The sequence below is a fragment of the Lepisma saccharinum genome, chromosome 2 (genome assembly GCF_977018435.1).
Source record: "Lepisma saccharinum chromosome 2, izLepSacc3.1, whole genome shotgun sequence".
In the NCBI taxonomy this organism is placed as follows: Eukaryota; Metazoa; Arthropoda; class Insecta; order Zygentoma; family Lepismatidae; genus Lepisma; species Lepisma saccharinum.
Window position 1 is genome coordinate 214,590,795 of NC_139230.1, and position 16,296 is coordinate 214,607,090.

Genomic DNA, 16,296 nt, shown 5'->3' on the forward strand with positions numbered 1-16,296 from the left:
TCCACCTGAATGCTGGCAACCACACACAACATTTGATTGCATTTGAGAAGTCATTTCCTGTCGTGAAGCGATACGTTCCAAGGTTGCCAGGAACACACATATTCTGTGAAAAATGACATAGTTACAATCAGCCACATTATGTACCATACAACAAAGTGCGAACCCAACAGCAAGTGAACAAATGATACGAAAAATGGTAGGAAAAAAGGAATACAAATGGAAGTGGTAATATCGAGTTCTGTCTCAACTTACATGTCAAATATTTGCAAATCTTGTTGCCAAGTTGGCATCTACAATTTAGTCTATCCACTTCATCCTTCTGATACTTGTTGTCTGAACAGTTGACAAAATAGAAATGAAAGAACTCAACATTCCAAAGGCAACTAACACGTAATGTATGTAATGTATATTCACGGCATTATGCGGCAAGGTGCAAAAATGGTTAAAAAAAAGGGATATAAGTAGTAGTAACACAAGCTCTCCGACCACTGTGTTTATCTACACATCGGACACACATGTAATAGTTTGTAACTGTGAATATGGCAGTATATTTGGTACTGATTCATCAATAGATTGTACCTGTAGTTGTACATGTTTTAATCATAATGTAACAATGTGAACCTCAGATACTTCCGTTATCAGCACAAGAATACCACAATGCATGCACCAGGACAAATTGATATGCAAACTTGTAGATCTCAACCTTGCAACGAGATTCACAAATATTTGACATGTATTTGGGCGTAAACAGCCAGACTTAAACTGTAAGTCCAAAAAAAATTATTTATTGTTGATGATGATTATACGCGTATATGACATGTAGGCTGAGAGACAAAATTCGATATTGCAACTTCATTTTGAATACGTTGTTTTTCTACCATTTTTTGTATTGTTGGTTCACTTCCCCCTTCCCCTGGGATGACTGCTCGGCTTCTGGCTGGTAGGCAGTGTTTCCCTAGATGTTCAGTCTACTGGGCACGTTCCTATCTTAGTTTTACAGCTCATAATGTGGTTGTTAGTCTGTCATTTTTCCCAAAATTTGTGTGTTCCTTGCAATACTGCCATGCACTGTTTTGCCACAGAAAATGATGTCACAGATGTGATCAAATCTTGTGTGTGTTTGCCAGAATTCAGGCAGAAAAACGGGCTTTTTGGAACAACTGTAGTGCCGAAAGGACGCACCAACGAGAAAAACGTTACTGAGAAAAGTAGTTTGTTTTGATGTTCTCCATACGTTTCTGTGGTCCGTGGGCACCATTAAAATGACACCGTGTATAATTATATTAAAATTTAGTAATATATTACTCCAGATAATGACTCATCCCCCAAATTGTAACAAGAAAGTGGTAAATATCAACAACCACTTATTTATGTTTGTATGTGTATTTTTGCTACAAGCTACAAGAATTTTGTAGCAAAACTACAGCTACAGTTTTTAAAATGTAGCACAGCTACAGCTAGAAATTTTGTAGGTAGCCACAATAGCGCCACTACAAGGAACATGTTACTTCCAACAACCGAGTAAAATTATCAGCAATTTTACCGATAAACTGATAGATCAATATGCATATATTGCAGCAGGTGTAAACCCATGGAACCAGAACAGATATGGCCACAGTTACTATATCCTGTGCTATGAATGTGGTTCCATTTGAATAAACAGAAAAATCTGGATAAATTAGTTTCTTTCACAATCTACCTTTGTCTAATATTAAAACATTTAAATCTATGTATCTATGATCAATTTATCTCCATTAGAGCCTTTTATTGTGTCTGCCTTGAACATCTTGTATATTTCTCTCTTTACCTCGCATGCTCTGTTCATTTTTATGATTTGTTGTGGCATGGCCTAACATGAAGTCACCATGAGGCTTGAAAAAATGTTTTTTTTTGTTTGTTTTTTTAAATTCATCTAAATGTCCTTATGTAACATGCACTGTTACACAGAAATAATTACACTTACCTCATTTACTTGTGAATCAAACTTAGCATCTGTTAATGACTTGCAAAGTTGTTTCGACTGTTCATTAAGTGTATATTCCACTGCACTAAAGGGCTCACTGTTAAAAACCTGCTGTTTACACAAACTGTATGGATCTGATCTGGATGAAAAAAATATATAAAAATATAGATAATTTTTTTACACTATCAGTGTGCAACATACAAATTGAAAATTTGTATTTTATATATTGCTCCATGCATAAATACCACACACAAATAATTTATGTCAAATCTGGCTATTCAGAATTCACAGTCTTGACACACATGGAATATGGCAAAGTTTACGGCTTATGCCTTGTCTTACACTCAACCATAACATGCTGAGCTAAATACATTTTGTGCATCTGGAACACTGGCCATAAATAATGACATTCATATTTTATAAGACGTAATAGAGTTACTAAAGATATATCCACGAAACTTACTTGTAAATGTTCTATTAATTTCGGTGGCCTAAAAAGCATCGAGTTTCGCAGATATATCTTTAGTAACTCGCTTACATCTTATACAAACTGTATGATATGAAACAAGATAATGAAAAACAGTTGTGCTGGGTATTCATCCAACCGGGGAGATCAAGTTGTCTCCCCAAGGTTTATTTGAATAGAACATTTACAAGTAAGTTTCGCGGATATATCTTTAATAACGCCTTTACATCCTATATTATCAACCGCGTTGTTTATTCCTTTCGACATAAATGCATATTTTGTTTGAAATTGAAACCCAATGTGTGAGAAAACAAATTGAAATGTTCATTTTTGGAGTTTTCCAAAGGTGTCAAGTACATTTTTTTAACATATTTTATCACGAAATAATGTGAAAGCAACTGTAAAATATGACTTAAACTCTTGAGCATGAAATTTAGTTTCATTTACAAACACATTTTCCAGCCTAAATTATTGAGATTCATGCAAAATCCTGAAACTGATTAAATCCATGGCAAAATAAAAGATAGAATAGCCTTTTCTTTTATATATACGAGGGGCGATCAGGTTGCTCCGACCCTAACATAGAAGGAATGACGTTATGATTGATTTTTTATTTTGCTATTGTTTAGTGATCCTTTATATGCTTTCATTCTGAATTGTAAGTCTGAGTAGCGTACAGTTTTCTTTTTACAGGGGTTTAACTGAGTGAAGTTGTGTCAATGTGCCAGAATGGAGAAAACTGAGGTGAGAGCGGTGATCAAATATTTTGTGAAGAAGAAGTGGACGGTATCCAAAATTCATGAGGACTTGGTGGATACACTAGGGGACACTGCTCCTTCATACAGTATGGTGAAGAGATGGTGTCGTGAGTTTAATTGTGGGAGAGAGTCGTGTGAGGATGAATATGCAGGTGGAGCACCAAAAACTGTCATGACGACAGAAAACATTAACGAAGTCCACGATATCGTGCTGAAGGATCGTCGAGTCACTATCCGTCATGTTGCTGAGATGTGTGGCCTGTCATATGGCACTGTGCAAGACATAATAACCCAGAAATTGCAAATGAAAAAAAATGCTGCAAGATGGGTCCCTCGAAACCTCACCCCACATCAGAAGCTCACCCGAGTGCTCATCAGTCAAGAACTTCTTGACAACTTTCGTGCTGATATAGACGATTTCCTTCCCCGATTTGTAACTATGGATGAAACATGGGTCTATCACTTCGACCCAGAAACAAAATCACAAAGCATGGAGTGGAAACACCCACATTCTCCACCAAGAAGAAGTTCAAGGTGCAAACGTCAGCAAAAAAGGTGATGGCCTCAATTTTCTGGGACTGCAAGCGTGTCCTACTTGTGGACTATCTACAAAGATGGCAAACCATCACTGGCACATACTACAGTGACCTAATCAAGAAATTACGTGATTCCATCAAGAAAAAGAGGCGTGGGATGTTGACCCGTGGTGTGCTCCTTCACCAGGACAATGCACCTGTCCACACCTCGCGCATTGCGAGGGCCGCTATCACAGATGCATCGTTCCAATTGTTGCCCCACCCACCCTATTCCCTAGATTTGGCCCCCAGTGATTTCCATTTGTTCAAACATTTGAAGAGTGACATTTGTGGGCAAAAATTTTCTGATGATTCTGAGGTGATAAGGGCTGTGGACTCATGGTTGGAGGACCAGTCGGAAGAATTTTTTTTGCAAGGTATCCAGGTGTTGGAGCACCGATGGGAAAAGTGCTTTGGAGTTGCAGGGGAGTATGTTGAAAAATAATAAAAAAATTGAAACCCTATTGCCGCTCTTTCTATGTTAGGGTCAGAGCAACCTGATCGCCCCTCGTAGGTACAGTGAGTCTCACAGTCGACATGACCATGGAGCAGTGGCTAGTGCACCAGGCAGCATCTGCCAGCAAACTGGATGCAACATCCATGTAACTGGAACCGCTAGCTAGCTAGCAATGAAATAAGCTCGTACAATTACATGGACAGTTATAACGAAAATGAGTATCCACATATTTATGAAAACTTTTTAGGAAATTTTCACTAACACTTATCAGTTCCTCTTCCAAAATTGCTCTCCTGATATTTACTTTCAAATTTTCTAACGTATGGCTTCAGGTTTAAAAGCTTATACTTGGGTGCAACCTAACTTGACAGTGATGTCAGCTGGGACAGCACTACAACTTGATGTATCACTCCGCACCAAGCATGAAAAATTCTCTCAGTCACATTTGTGTCTCAGAGTCCACAGAGGATAGGAATGTTCTTGCGTGCAGCTGATCTTCATGCGGAGAAATGTCAATGCTTGGCACTAACGAAATACCAACAAGATAAACAAATTACAAAGTTAAAAAATACATTTGGTCTGAGAAACTAACGGACTTCTGATGTTTTAAATATGTGTAATAAACGAAGTACTGATATAAAGTAAACTTTGTTTTTACCAGTCTTCCACGAAAGCCACTCTTGATGTAATTTTTTTCTCAAAGCATTGTTTGGTACACCCAACGATGAAAGAAACAGTAGGCGGATTGTCCACCACCAATATCATTCAGTCTGTATTACACAATGTGATGGCAAAGAATTGAAACAATGACGTCAAAAAGCAGAGAACAATGCCAGCTTCGAACCAACATAGTTTCATTCCTTAACTCAACACAGGATTTAGATTTAAAAAGTAATGAAAATAGTGGTGGACAATTTGCCTATCATTATCTTTGCCTTTGACTATACATTCTCATTGCGAACAGAATGATAGCGATTATCCATGACAATTATGCTATTTGGTTGCAGTTTGGGTAGAATGTCGACGATCCATGCCTCAAAATGCTGTCTCAACGCCTTTTCTCGAATGAAACAACAAACAAACACTTTCCACAAAACCATCTTCGCTTCCTACATACGCAAAAATGAACCTTCCTTTTTTCGCCTAAGGGTGAAATCTGAGCCTAGAAGGAAAGCATACCAATGTGACAGGCACGTATCTAGAAATATATTTTGGCCAAGTGTCTCAATAATAATAATAATATAATTAGAATAATTTTATTTCATTCAAATACTATTAATTAAATATGTACATTAATTAATATTGCATGGTTATTGTTACATGAATAGGTAAAAAATGGTAAAACAATATAAATATAACATTTATTCATTATGTAACTTACGTATAGTTAAGATCACCAAAAATTGTGTAAAAGCAACAGCCATGGCAAGGAAATTAATGTCAAATAGACATTGAATTAAATATTTACTGAATAACAAAAAAAGGGCTTATATCATATTGTAATAGGCAATAATAATTGTACTGAGATCGCTTTTAATTGCCTATTGGAATTGACGAAAAGTAAATTTGGTGATTAATATTTCATGCATATTATCATAAGTAGTGTGCATAAACCTTTGGATCCCACAGGAGCCAAATTACTTGCCTTTCAATTCGTTCAGCGGAAATATATAACCATCGATTGTACAACAAATGTTAAACAATTGGAAATAACAATGGTGCCCTCCGAAGAGCTTTGTTTACAGAATGCCCGAAGGCCGACATTAACTCATGTCTCATACATGTAATGAAGATTCTTTTTCACAGCAATCCGATATCGCTTTATTGGTGCAGATATTGGTGGATCCAAGCAACAATGTCGTCCACGAATGCTTCCTTATCTTAAATGCAAACCCAGGTCATAAAAAATACACCCCAATGTTGGTGTGCTTATGGATCAGGATCTCAATCAATTGCAGCAGCCACTTTGCCCCTAAACGTTTTTGAGACAATTGAACTTGCAGTTTCATCACAAGTACGCACTGTGGGATAAAATTCGAAAAAGGTGGTCATCATCAAATAACTCAAGACAGAATTGAAAAATCGTGACAATAATCATTACTCGGGGGTTTTTGGGGTCGCTGATTACGAATCTGACAATATTTTTACCAAAAACAAAATGGCGGATCCAATACGGCGGCCAAAAATTCACAAATATTGATAAATATTAACAAAAATCGTTACACGGGGGTTTTTGGGACCGCTGATTACGAATCTGACAATATTTTTCCCAAAAACAAAATGGCGGATCCAATATGGCGGCCAAAAATTCACAAATGTTGATAAATATTAATGAAAATCGTTACCCGGGGGTTTTCGGGACTGCTGATTACGGATCTGACAATATTTTTTCCAAAAACAAAATGGCGGATCCAATATGGCGGCCAAAAATTCACAAATGTTGATAAATATTAATGAAAATTGTTACCCGGGGGTTTTCGGGACCGCTGATTACGAATCTGACAATATTTTTCCCAAAAACAAAATGGCGGATCCAATATGGCGGCCAAATAATCACAAATGTTGATAAATATTAATGAAAATCGTTACCCGGGGGTTTTCGGGACTGCTGATTACGGATCTGACAATATTTTTTTCCAAAAACAAAATGGCGGATCCAATATGGCGGCCAAAAATTCACAAATGTTGATAAATATTAATGAAAATCGTTACCCGGGGGTTTTCGGGACCGCTGATTACAAATCTGACAATATTTTTCCCAAAAACAAAATGGTGGATCCAATATGGCGGTCGAAAATTCATAAATATTGATAAATATTAACGAAAATCGTTACTCGTGGGTTTTAAAAGTGTATAAATTTAAAAATAATTTTTTAAAAACAATTTTTATTGCAGTATACAGTTTCTACCGTGAAAATTTATTTAAGCGAAAGGTTTTATTACATATATATATATAATTTTAAAATGACAAAGGAATGTTTTTTAATTTTTATTACTAAATGATTTAAAGTAAAGATATTATTAATACATTTAATTGCTTTCAATTTCGTAATTGCTGCCATCTCCAACATCTGATGACTCTACTTCACTTTCGGTGTCGGTATCGGTATCATTAATTATCATTTGACATGCTTCTAGTGACAGTGATCTTTTATTTTTTTGGGAGGATTTTCCGAACACTTCAACACTTGAAACATATGGATCGGAGCTAAGTAATAATCGATGAAATAAATCGCTCATTGTCGCTTCTCGGCTATGTTTTCTGGAGAAATCTTGTCTATATTTTTTTATTAGCTTGTTACTCGCTTCTTGCACTTCCTCAGACATCTGACCAATTGTCACCAATTAACTTAACAAAATTGTATTTAAGTTATTCACTTAATTTAATCGTCATAAATGATATCAGCATTAATATTTATTTTTAAATAATGTAATTAGTCCAAACGTTCCCTTCAGTAAATTTTAATATAATTATTTCAATTTATTATTTGATTATAAATAATTATAATCAAAATTAATATTTATCAATATTTGTGAATTTTTGGCCGCCATATTGGATCCGCCATTTTGTTTTTGGGAAAAATATATTGTCAGATTCGTAATCAGCGGTCCCGAAAACCCCCAGGTAACAATTTTCGTTAATATTTATCAACATTTGTGAATTTTTGGCCGCCATATTGGATCCGCCATTTTGTTTTTGGGAAAAATATTGTCAGATTCGTAATCAGCGACCTCAAAAACCCCCGAGTATCCATTTTCAACAACATTCATTAATATCTAACCGATTTTCCACCCACGTACGTTCTCTTTATATTTTGTTTATGACTGCACATTGTTTAAACAATTAGTCTTAATACTAGGGTAGCAGGTTGTAGCAGCCAATTCTTTGAAATATCGAAAGTTAAGGGTTCAACAAACATTTTCCAGTGAGAATCATCGATCGAGTGAAGTGGAGTGGTTAACTTTTTGCTCAATGTTTATAAAAATGTTCTCAATAAAATGAAAAAAAACATGAGTGTCTTTAATTATTAATAACTAATTTACAGTTAATTATGAATAAACTTGGATTTAATTATCGTATTACACATACCTTGCAGAAAAGAATCCGAAACAATTTATACTAATATCATATATTATGCCGATAATAGCGCAATATTTCTCCGGCACTTTATATACACGCTGTATTTTTGTTAGACGCGTCCGCTTGCACGTTGAACTTTGAAATGACCTGACTCACTGCTGAGTGGCATCAAACACTTGAAAACTGGTTTTCCTTGTGTTTTGGGGTTCCAACTAACGGTCGGTACACAAGGCAACGTTAAACTGGGACTTTCGATTTTTCCCCAATGGCCAGCTTTTTTCGATTCTATCCCACTGTGGTACGTCACAAATACAAATACGTTTACACATTTTCTTCCCCATATGACTATTCAAAGTTTTCCCTTTACAATGCAATTTAAAGTAACACGAAAGCCAAACACCTGGCCGGATCTCGCTTGCTGAGGACATGTGTATAACCAGCAGACAAATATAGAGTCGCCCTTACCCTCACTTCGACCTGCAATCACCTCCGAGATTTGGGATCAACGAACCCATGCATAATTTTTTTTATATTTTTTTTACCTTTGACTTGCAGCAAAACAATTGTACCGGATACTCTTGATTTCAACAGGTTTTTCAGAATCTAACATATGTAATACATTTCTATGTACTGTATATGATGCAACGTGCTTCAAGTAAGGAACTATATTTTTGCGCACAAGTCTCGCGAACTTGCCGTACGAAGGCGCGTTGCCATCCCATATTCATTATCTGAATCCAAATCAGTTTCCTACAGTTTATTGTGTTTATGTATGGTGCTCATTTTAATGGTTATGTATATACGTTATTATATTCTGCAAGAATCCCCACATTGTGAGATTTTGAAATTCCTTCTCTTGTATCTTAATCTATTGAATTTCATTCCCTGTTTGTCTTTTTTCCGAGTGCAGAGAGTAAAGTAAAAGGTAAAGTGTTCCCCTGTGCATAGCACCACGCCATGAAGGCGTATAGGGGGTGTGGGGGTGACGCAGAGAGTGCAGAGAGTGAAAGTATGAATGCTGTAAGTTTGCAATGCTGTTACGACGTCACTGTCAAAATAGGTTGCACCTGAGTATAGTAACTTGCCACACAGACGTAATGAAAATGACAGTTTCTAGTGCAAGGAGCTGAAGAGATTTCTGAGGAGTATGTTCTAATAGTGCTCCAACATAGTTTAATTTCTGCTCAGTAAGCACACCATATGCTTCTTATCAAGAACAGACCCTGTTTCCCTAAATATGTTCACAAGTATCCGAATACTGTCTCTGTGTGGAATTCTGCTGCAAAATGCCTTCTAACTTCCCTACAAGAATTCGTAATGATGCAAGAGTTGTAAATAAAAATTCATTGTTTTAAATTGTATGTATAGCATGGCATTATTAGACTGCAGAAAAGCACCAGTAATACATATACTAAAACAAAACAATCTAAAAAATTTGTTAAGATCTTAACACTTCACAAACGCATGCAAACTGGACACCAGCTATCTGGATAATTAAGAACTGATGCATCCACTGGCAAGTCAGCCTACAGCTGTGGGTCTAAATGCCGGCAGATGCATTCTCGCCACCTGGTGTGCTCGCCGCCGCTCCATGGCCAAGTCAACTGTGAGACTCATAAATGAATCTAAAAAATATTTTACAACAAAATTTTTATGTAATAGTACAGTGCGTCCATTTCGATCTTCAGCCGAGAGATCGGGAGAAGCGTGGCAGGCGGCGCTGACGGAGATGCCGACATTTGCGGCCTGTAATGCCCGCTTATTTTTATGGACATATGCAGACATTTATATAAATATTGCAAAACGAGCACTAACCTGTGTTATAATTTATCATCTGTAATTCATCCAAGTTCTGCCCTTATATACACAAAAAAATATGCTTTAGAAACGATGTTAAGAGCCGCAGATAATAGAACATTTTATTCATAATTTTGACCAGTAACGTCCTGCTTAAGTTTATATCCTTGAAAGAGTTTTGTGGCGATGGGAATCGTTTGGAGGTTTCGAATGTGCAACACTGTATCAAGATTACTCTGCCGACGAAACCGTTAAAAGTCAATGGTTTTCGTGAGCTTCCTTGCAATCCGAAATCTCTGAGCTCGAGTTTCTTGTTCCTTCGCGACTAGATGAAGACAGAGCTGTGAATATAGTGGCGAGCAATGTAAACCAAGAGCGTGTTAATTTCGTACTGTGCGCAAGAGTGTTATTCTTGGTTACTTGCAGTTACTTGTTTGTGTTATTGCAGTGTGTATGTGTGTTGTGTCAGTGAGACGATTGGAATGCCAGCCGCAAGGTTCATGTTAGAACAAAGAATTCTTATGTATGACACTTACGTGAAAACAGACTCGTGTCGAGACGTGTGTAGGCAATTTGTACAGAAATTCCCAGGCGTTTCAACTCCACATAGATATACGATTAGACATCTTGTCCTTAAATTACGAGAAACTGGATCGTTAAATTTTAAAACACCTAAGCAAAAACGACGGATTCTAACCGAAGCAAAACTCGATGATATTGGCGCAGCGTTAGAACGTTCTCCAAACAATCCTCTATGCCGTGTTTCAAAAGAGGTGGGCGTGTCAAAATCATCGGCACATACAGCCACTAAGCTACTAAAATTAAAACCGTACTCTTATAACACAGGTTAGTGCTCGTTTTGCAATATTTATATAAATGTCAGCATATGTCCATAAAAATAAGCGGGCATTACAGGCCGCAAATGTCGGCATCTCCGTCAGCGCCGCTCGCCACGGTTCTCCCGATCTCTCGGCTGAAGATCGAAATGGACGCATGGTAGAATCAAGTGGCATGTTCTAACATTTATAACTGCTGTTCTTAGTTTCACGTGCTGAGAAATATTCAATAATCTTTGTTAGTGGGAGTCAATAAATTATGCATGGGACACCTGGAATCGTGGAATGCTGTGGTAACCACTCCATCATGGTCTGCTCTTAGGGCTATCTGAATTGAAATTGGTTTTCTTCTGGGAATCTCAAGTTATGTATAACAAGAAAGTTATGTTTTATTTGGTACAATAATACAGAATCGTTTACAAACATACTCTTATTGCAATATAGACAGTGGCGTGCATAAAGGGGGGTGGTGGGGATAATAACATCCCTTTGGCCCAGTAAAAAGAATGTCAAAGGCAGGAAAAGATGGCAAATAGATGGCTACCTACTAAAAAATGTATAGCCACTCTCCCCCTTTCGAAAGTCCTTGGTACGCCACTGTATATAGAGCTTTGTTTTTAAGCCCACTTTATTCACAGGAAAGCTAATCAGGACTGGGGCTTGCAGTTTAAAGTGGGATCCAAACAACTTGTACCTCAACCTTGCATCAAACCAGGAACCCCTTGATTACAAGAATGCAACGTTACCACAACGATATCCATCAAAGACGGAAAAACAAAAACTGTCCCACAACTTGTCAAGACATAGGCTGTTCCATTTGGAACAAGGAAAAGTAGGAGAAAGGTCTGTTCCACTTTCTGATAGGGCAGGAAAAGTGATAATTTACATTGACATTTCCTAATATTTTAAAAATTATTTTCTCGAAAATGGGATGAGCCCCAAAGTTTTTTTTTTCATTTCCTGGTGTCTGTACATATATTCACCTACAAGTTGGCATACTTAGTGTATTTTTACCTTGATGCTGTTTTGAAATAGGCCTAATTCTAAAGATGCGGATTTCACAATTTTTGAGTATTCAATTTTCTGCATACAGTTGTTTACTGTCAAGACGTGTTTGCATTTCACATAGATGAAGGTTATAGATGAATGTGCTATTATGTGGAATGTGGAAATATTAAATTTCTGCACTAACTGTAGTTCTAAATAAAACTCAAGACATTATTCACCATTATAACACTAAAGCATCATTTCATACACTGCTTTTGAGCCAGAAATATAGTCAAGTCTTTGTACCCTATTTTTTGATGCTTTGTTTGCAATGAATGTGTGTGTGTGCCTAACTATCAAGCAATATGGGCAAGATATCCTCATGTTGCAATTTAATAAAAATCACAAACAGCATACAAAAGATGCTGTTGCACCATAAATATATTGTTTTTTATCACTTTACATAAGATCAGAACAGATACAGGCTGTTTGGTGTGACATTTGTGAATATTTTCAGTATATTAGATTGATTTGTTTGCCTGAGGTGATTTTACTTAATGAATGATACACCCATATTAAGCAACCTTATCATTATCAATTATCTACATGAACATTTTACTCAATAGCTGAATTATGAATGCAGGGAATACATAAGTAGCCAGACTTACCCAAGCACAAAGTCCTCATATTGATTGACATCATTATCTTCATCAGCCTCTTCATCCTCCTCTATGCTTTTTCCTGTAACCACAAACCTCATAGATTCCTTTTCTTGGAATTGCATCATCTCACCTGCTTGCTGACTACTCTCAGTTGACACCTGGAACACACAGCACATGTGTATTCAAAATGGGCAAAATTCTCCAAAGGCATTTTCCAACATAACTTAACTTGGTAGGATCTAATGCACGCATGTACAAAATATGTTACAAGCAGGAGGAGATAATGCAGAGATTCCACCCATTTTGAAAAAAAAAATCCTTGAGTTTTACAGACAATTTTAAAATGCATTTCTTGACCATTTTGAGGTGCTATAATATGCTCATTGCCAAATTATATGTAATTTACTCTGATAAGCTTACTTTTCATTTTTCCACGTAAATTTTTCTCACGGTCGATTTCACCACCCATCTGGTGGCTTTGTCAGGCTGATTCAAGAAAAAAAGTGTAATTTATTTTTATTTGTTTTCAATCATTGCACTTATAAGAACACTTGACTTTCTCCTAACGTTTACATGATTTGGGATGTATTTTTAAAATTCTCTGACTTATCAATAGGTTAATTTTCCTGACTTTTCCAAGATTTCCATATCTTTGAGAACTATGTGACGCTTTACAGAGTTCTCAAGTCTGAAAGCAACCTAAATGGGTACAAACACTGATCTTACAAATTAGTTAGAAAGACACCATTTTTAAAACATATATAGATAATTTGTAACTTGGTTTATATACCTCCAAAATTAAAATAGAGGAAGTCCCTCTGAAAACAATGACTGGGTCCCAAGAACTGGAGTACATGATTCTCTCTCTGCCAGTGACAGGGTACGATAGGGTAAGTGGATCACCCCCTTTGTTTTGTAATTGTTGCATCATGAAATATCTGGCTTTGTATTAGTTAAAAACTGGCACTTGCTTCATCCAGGTGGCCACTCTAGGACCATGATAAAATTCAAACAAATTCACAGTTTACAAGACAACCTTTCCAAAAATTCAAGGGTACAAGCAGATATTTTCTTAAACCTTACTTTGATTTTGATTTGATTTGATTTGTTGTTTTCAGTCCACTTTATGCACAGTAAGGCTAATCGGGACTTGACCTACAGTTTAAAGTGGGTTCCGAACCACTTGTGCCTCCACCAGGTATCGAACCCGGGACTTCTTGATTACAAGGCGATGACGCTACCACTGTGCCATCGGGGAGGCTACTTAAACCTTACTTCTTACCACTCTCACCCCTCCCCCCACACCCAAAAATATTAATGTATCCCAAATTCTATTTCATTTCGAATTAAACGGTATATATGTTTAAAATATTTAACTTAAGGTGTGGAGTTTAATTTACCATTTCACATATTCAGACCCGAAATACATATACCTAATCAACTTCACAATCTTTTATCTTGCAATAATCTTTCGTCTGTGAGATAGATTGTTCCGCAAAGGGCACCTAACAAAATAAAAACTAAACTGTGAAAAACTTGCCTCAGGGTATTTATAAATATTAGGGATGGGCCGATATGAAATTGTGGCTGATATCGATAAAGTACCAATATAAAATTTACCGATATGGATAACCGATATTCTACCGATCCGATATAAAATTAGAAATGGTCCTTGAAGAACCTGAAATGATCATTGATCTCCTTAATAAATGTGTGTTTTGAGGTGACTGCAGTGCAAGAGAAGCTAAATATTTAGACATTTACTTTTTAGAAAGAAGAGCATGGAAATTATCCATAAAAATTACAACAAAATGACAGAATTTTGCACTAAATTATAAGATATTTATCGATATATCGGATCGGTAAAATAATCGGTAATTTTACCAATAAATCGATATGCTTATATCGGCTGATACCGATAGAGTACCGATTAATCGGTCCCATCCCTAATAAATATGTATAAATTGAATGGGATCTATCTGGATTAATAAAAGTTACAATTCTTCATCTCTATGCAGATAAAGTCACACAGAATTCCCAGAGCCAATAATTGACATTAATTTTCTGTACAGTGAACTTGGAACAAACTGAGAGTACTTACGTCCCCACCAATGGACCCTGTGCACACCATTGTGCTTGATGCATGTATGTTGCTCTCGTTCACACAAACAAGACCCCAAATGCTGTGGTGCCTGCAACAGATAACAGTCTACTTGTGTGGCCTGTCAGGTTGGTTGGAACGGTATTTACAGCACATTTGTTTATTCTTCAGTGAAGACACAACCGTGCTGCAGTGGATTCTGATATTCGATTGCGGATTGCCAATCAATCATTAATTCCTCTCACTAGGATTTATGCATAAAATTAACTCAATAAACAAGATAAAGCTACGGTAAAGGTCTTAGTAACATTAAGATACTTGAACCAAAATACACCAATCAAGTTTAAATTGAGTCCATAAGCAGTGGCTATAGGAGAGAAAGTAGGGAAACCAAGAGAGCAAAAAGAAAAATAGTTGGTAAACAGTGAACAATGGCCCGTACCATGCCCCAGGTAAGTAAAGTATAAGTAAAGATGTGCATGTATTTTAATGAAGACTTTGAATGTGTTAAAAAGAACCCATTAAGTGTTTCCAACCCTAAATAATCATAAATAAATAAACATAAATTGATTTATTGAATTGAAAAAGGTTATTTTACGTTGATTTTCTGCCACTTTTGACTAATCACGACCATGAGGATGAGTAATGATGTGGTGAAATTGCGGAAGGGACACCTTCAAGGAACACCCATGCCCAGGCCAGGGTTGGAATCCATGACCCATGGGGCCATAGCATGCTGTGCTATCCACTCCACCACGGAGGTTGGCCATTTCAATCATCACAGCGAATTCTAATATGTGACTTAATGAAGAAGAGTCATTATTCAGGAATCTCTGAAAACATTCATTCAGCCTGCATTGATTTTTCAAGCTTTATCATCCACTTTTGTGTTCAATTTCATGGTAGAAAAGCAGTATGCACATGCAAGAAAAGGAAACAAATCTCATCAAGACGTCACAACATTGGGGCCCTTACAGAAAGATACATACTCTTCTTGCTTTGTATTGTTTATTTTCTCCCATCTGCATCTTTAATTTTGACTTTACTATTATTTTATAATAGGGTGAGGGGATAATACAACCAGCATTGACTCACTTCTACTTCCAAATAAAGATGATCTTTCCCATAGTGAAACAATTGAGGCAGGGATTTCTTTTGCCTTAGTTACTGGATATTGAGTTTTTCAAAGTGGTTCGAATGTAAAATTGGACACTGAATTGCATTAATAATTACAATTCAAGGCTTTCCTTAACTGTTTCCTTTCACTCGGTAAGTCATAAAATTCCCTGCATGTGAAAAACTTTACTTACTAGTAAGCAACACTGCAGGGTGCTGCTTTTCAAATATTTATTTCCGATGTACCACCACACTTGATCGCCACTGAAGCTGGACTTTGAACATAAACAAGCATGCCACTTATTTGAACAGAATTGTACTATTTTGGTGGCCAACTTACCCCACCTTACCCTATATCTTAAAATTACCCCATGGGAAAGCTAGAATAGCACCTTATTTTTAAATTTATCCATGTATTACGTGACAGGTACGAAATTATGCATAATGTCAAGTAATATTTGTTGAAGAAATTATGTTATTTGCATTCCCAGTTTTCT

General features: G+C 36.6%; 1 protein-coding gene across 1 annotated transcript in view; it reads right to left on the reverse strand.

The window, feature by feature from the left end:
- The window catches only part of xmas (RRM_XMAS2 and SAC3_GANP domain-containing protein xmas), a 97,777-nt gene that overhangs the window by 22,839 nt on the left and 58,642 nt on the right, over positions 1 to 16,296 (reverse strand). Inside the window, exons 11-12 of the mRNA XM_083117963.1 lie at positions 12,589 to 12,740; positions 1,964 to 2,102 (exon numbers count right to left, since the gene is read on the reverse strand). Coding sequence (XP_082974089.1) covers positions 1,964 to 2,102; positions 12,589 to 12,740 — 291 coding nt within the window. The remainder of the gene's footprint in view (positions 1 to 1,963; positions 2,103 to 12,588; positions 12,741 to 16,296) is intronic.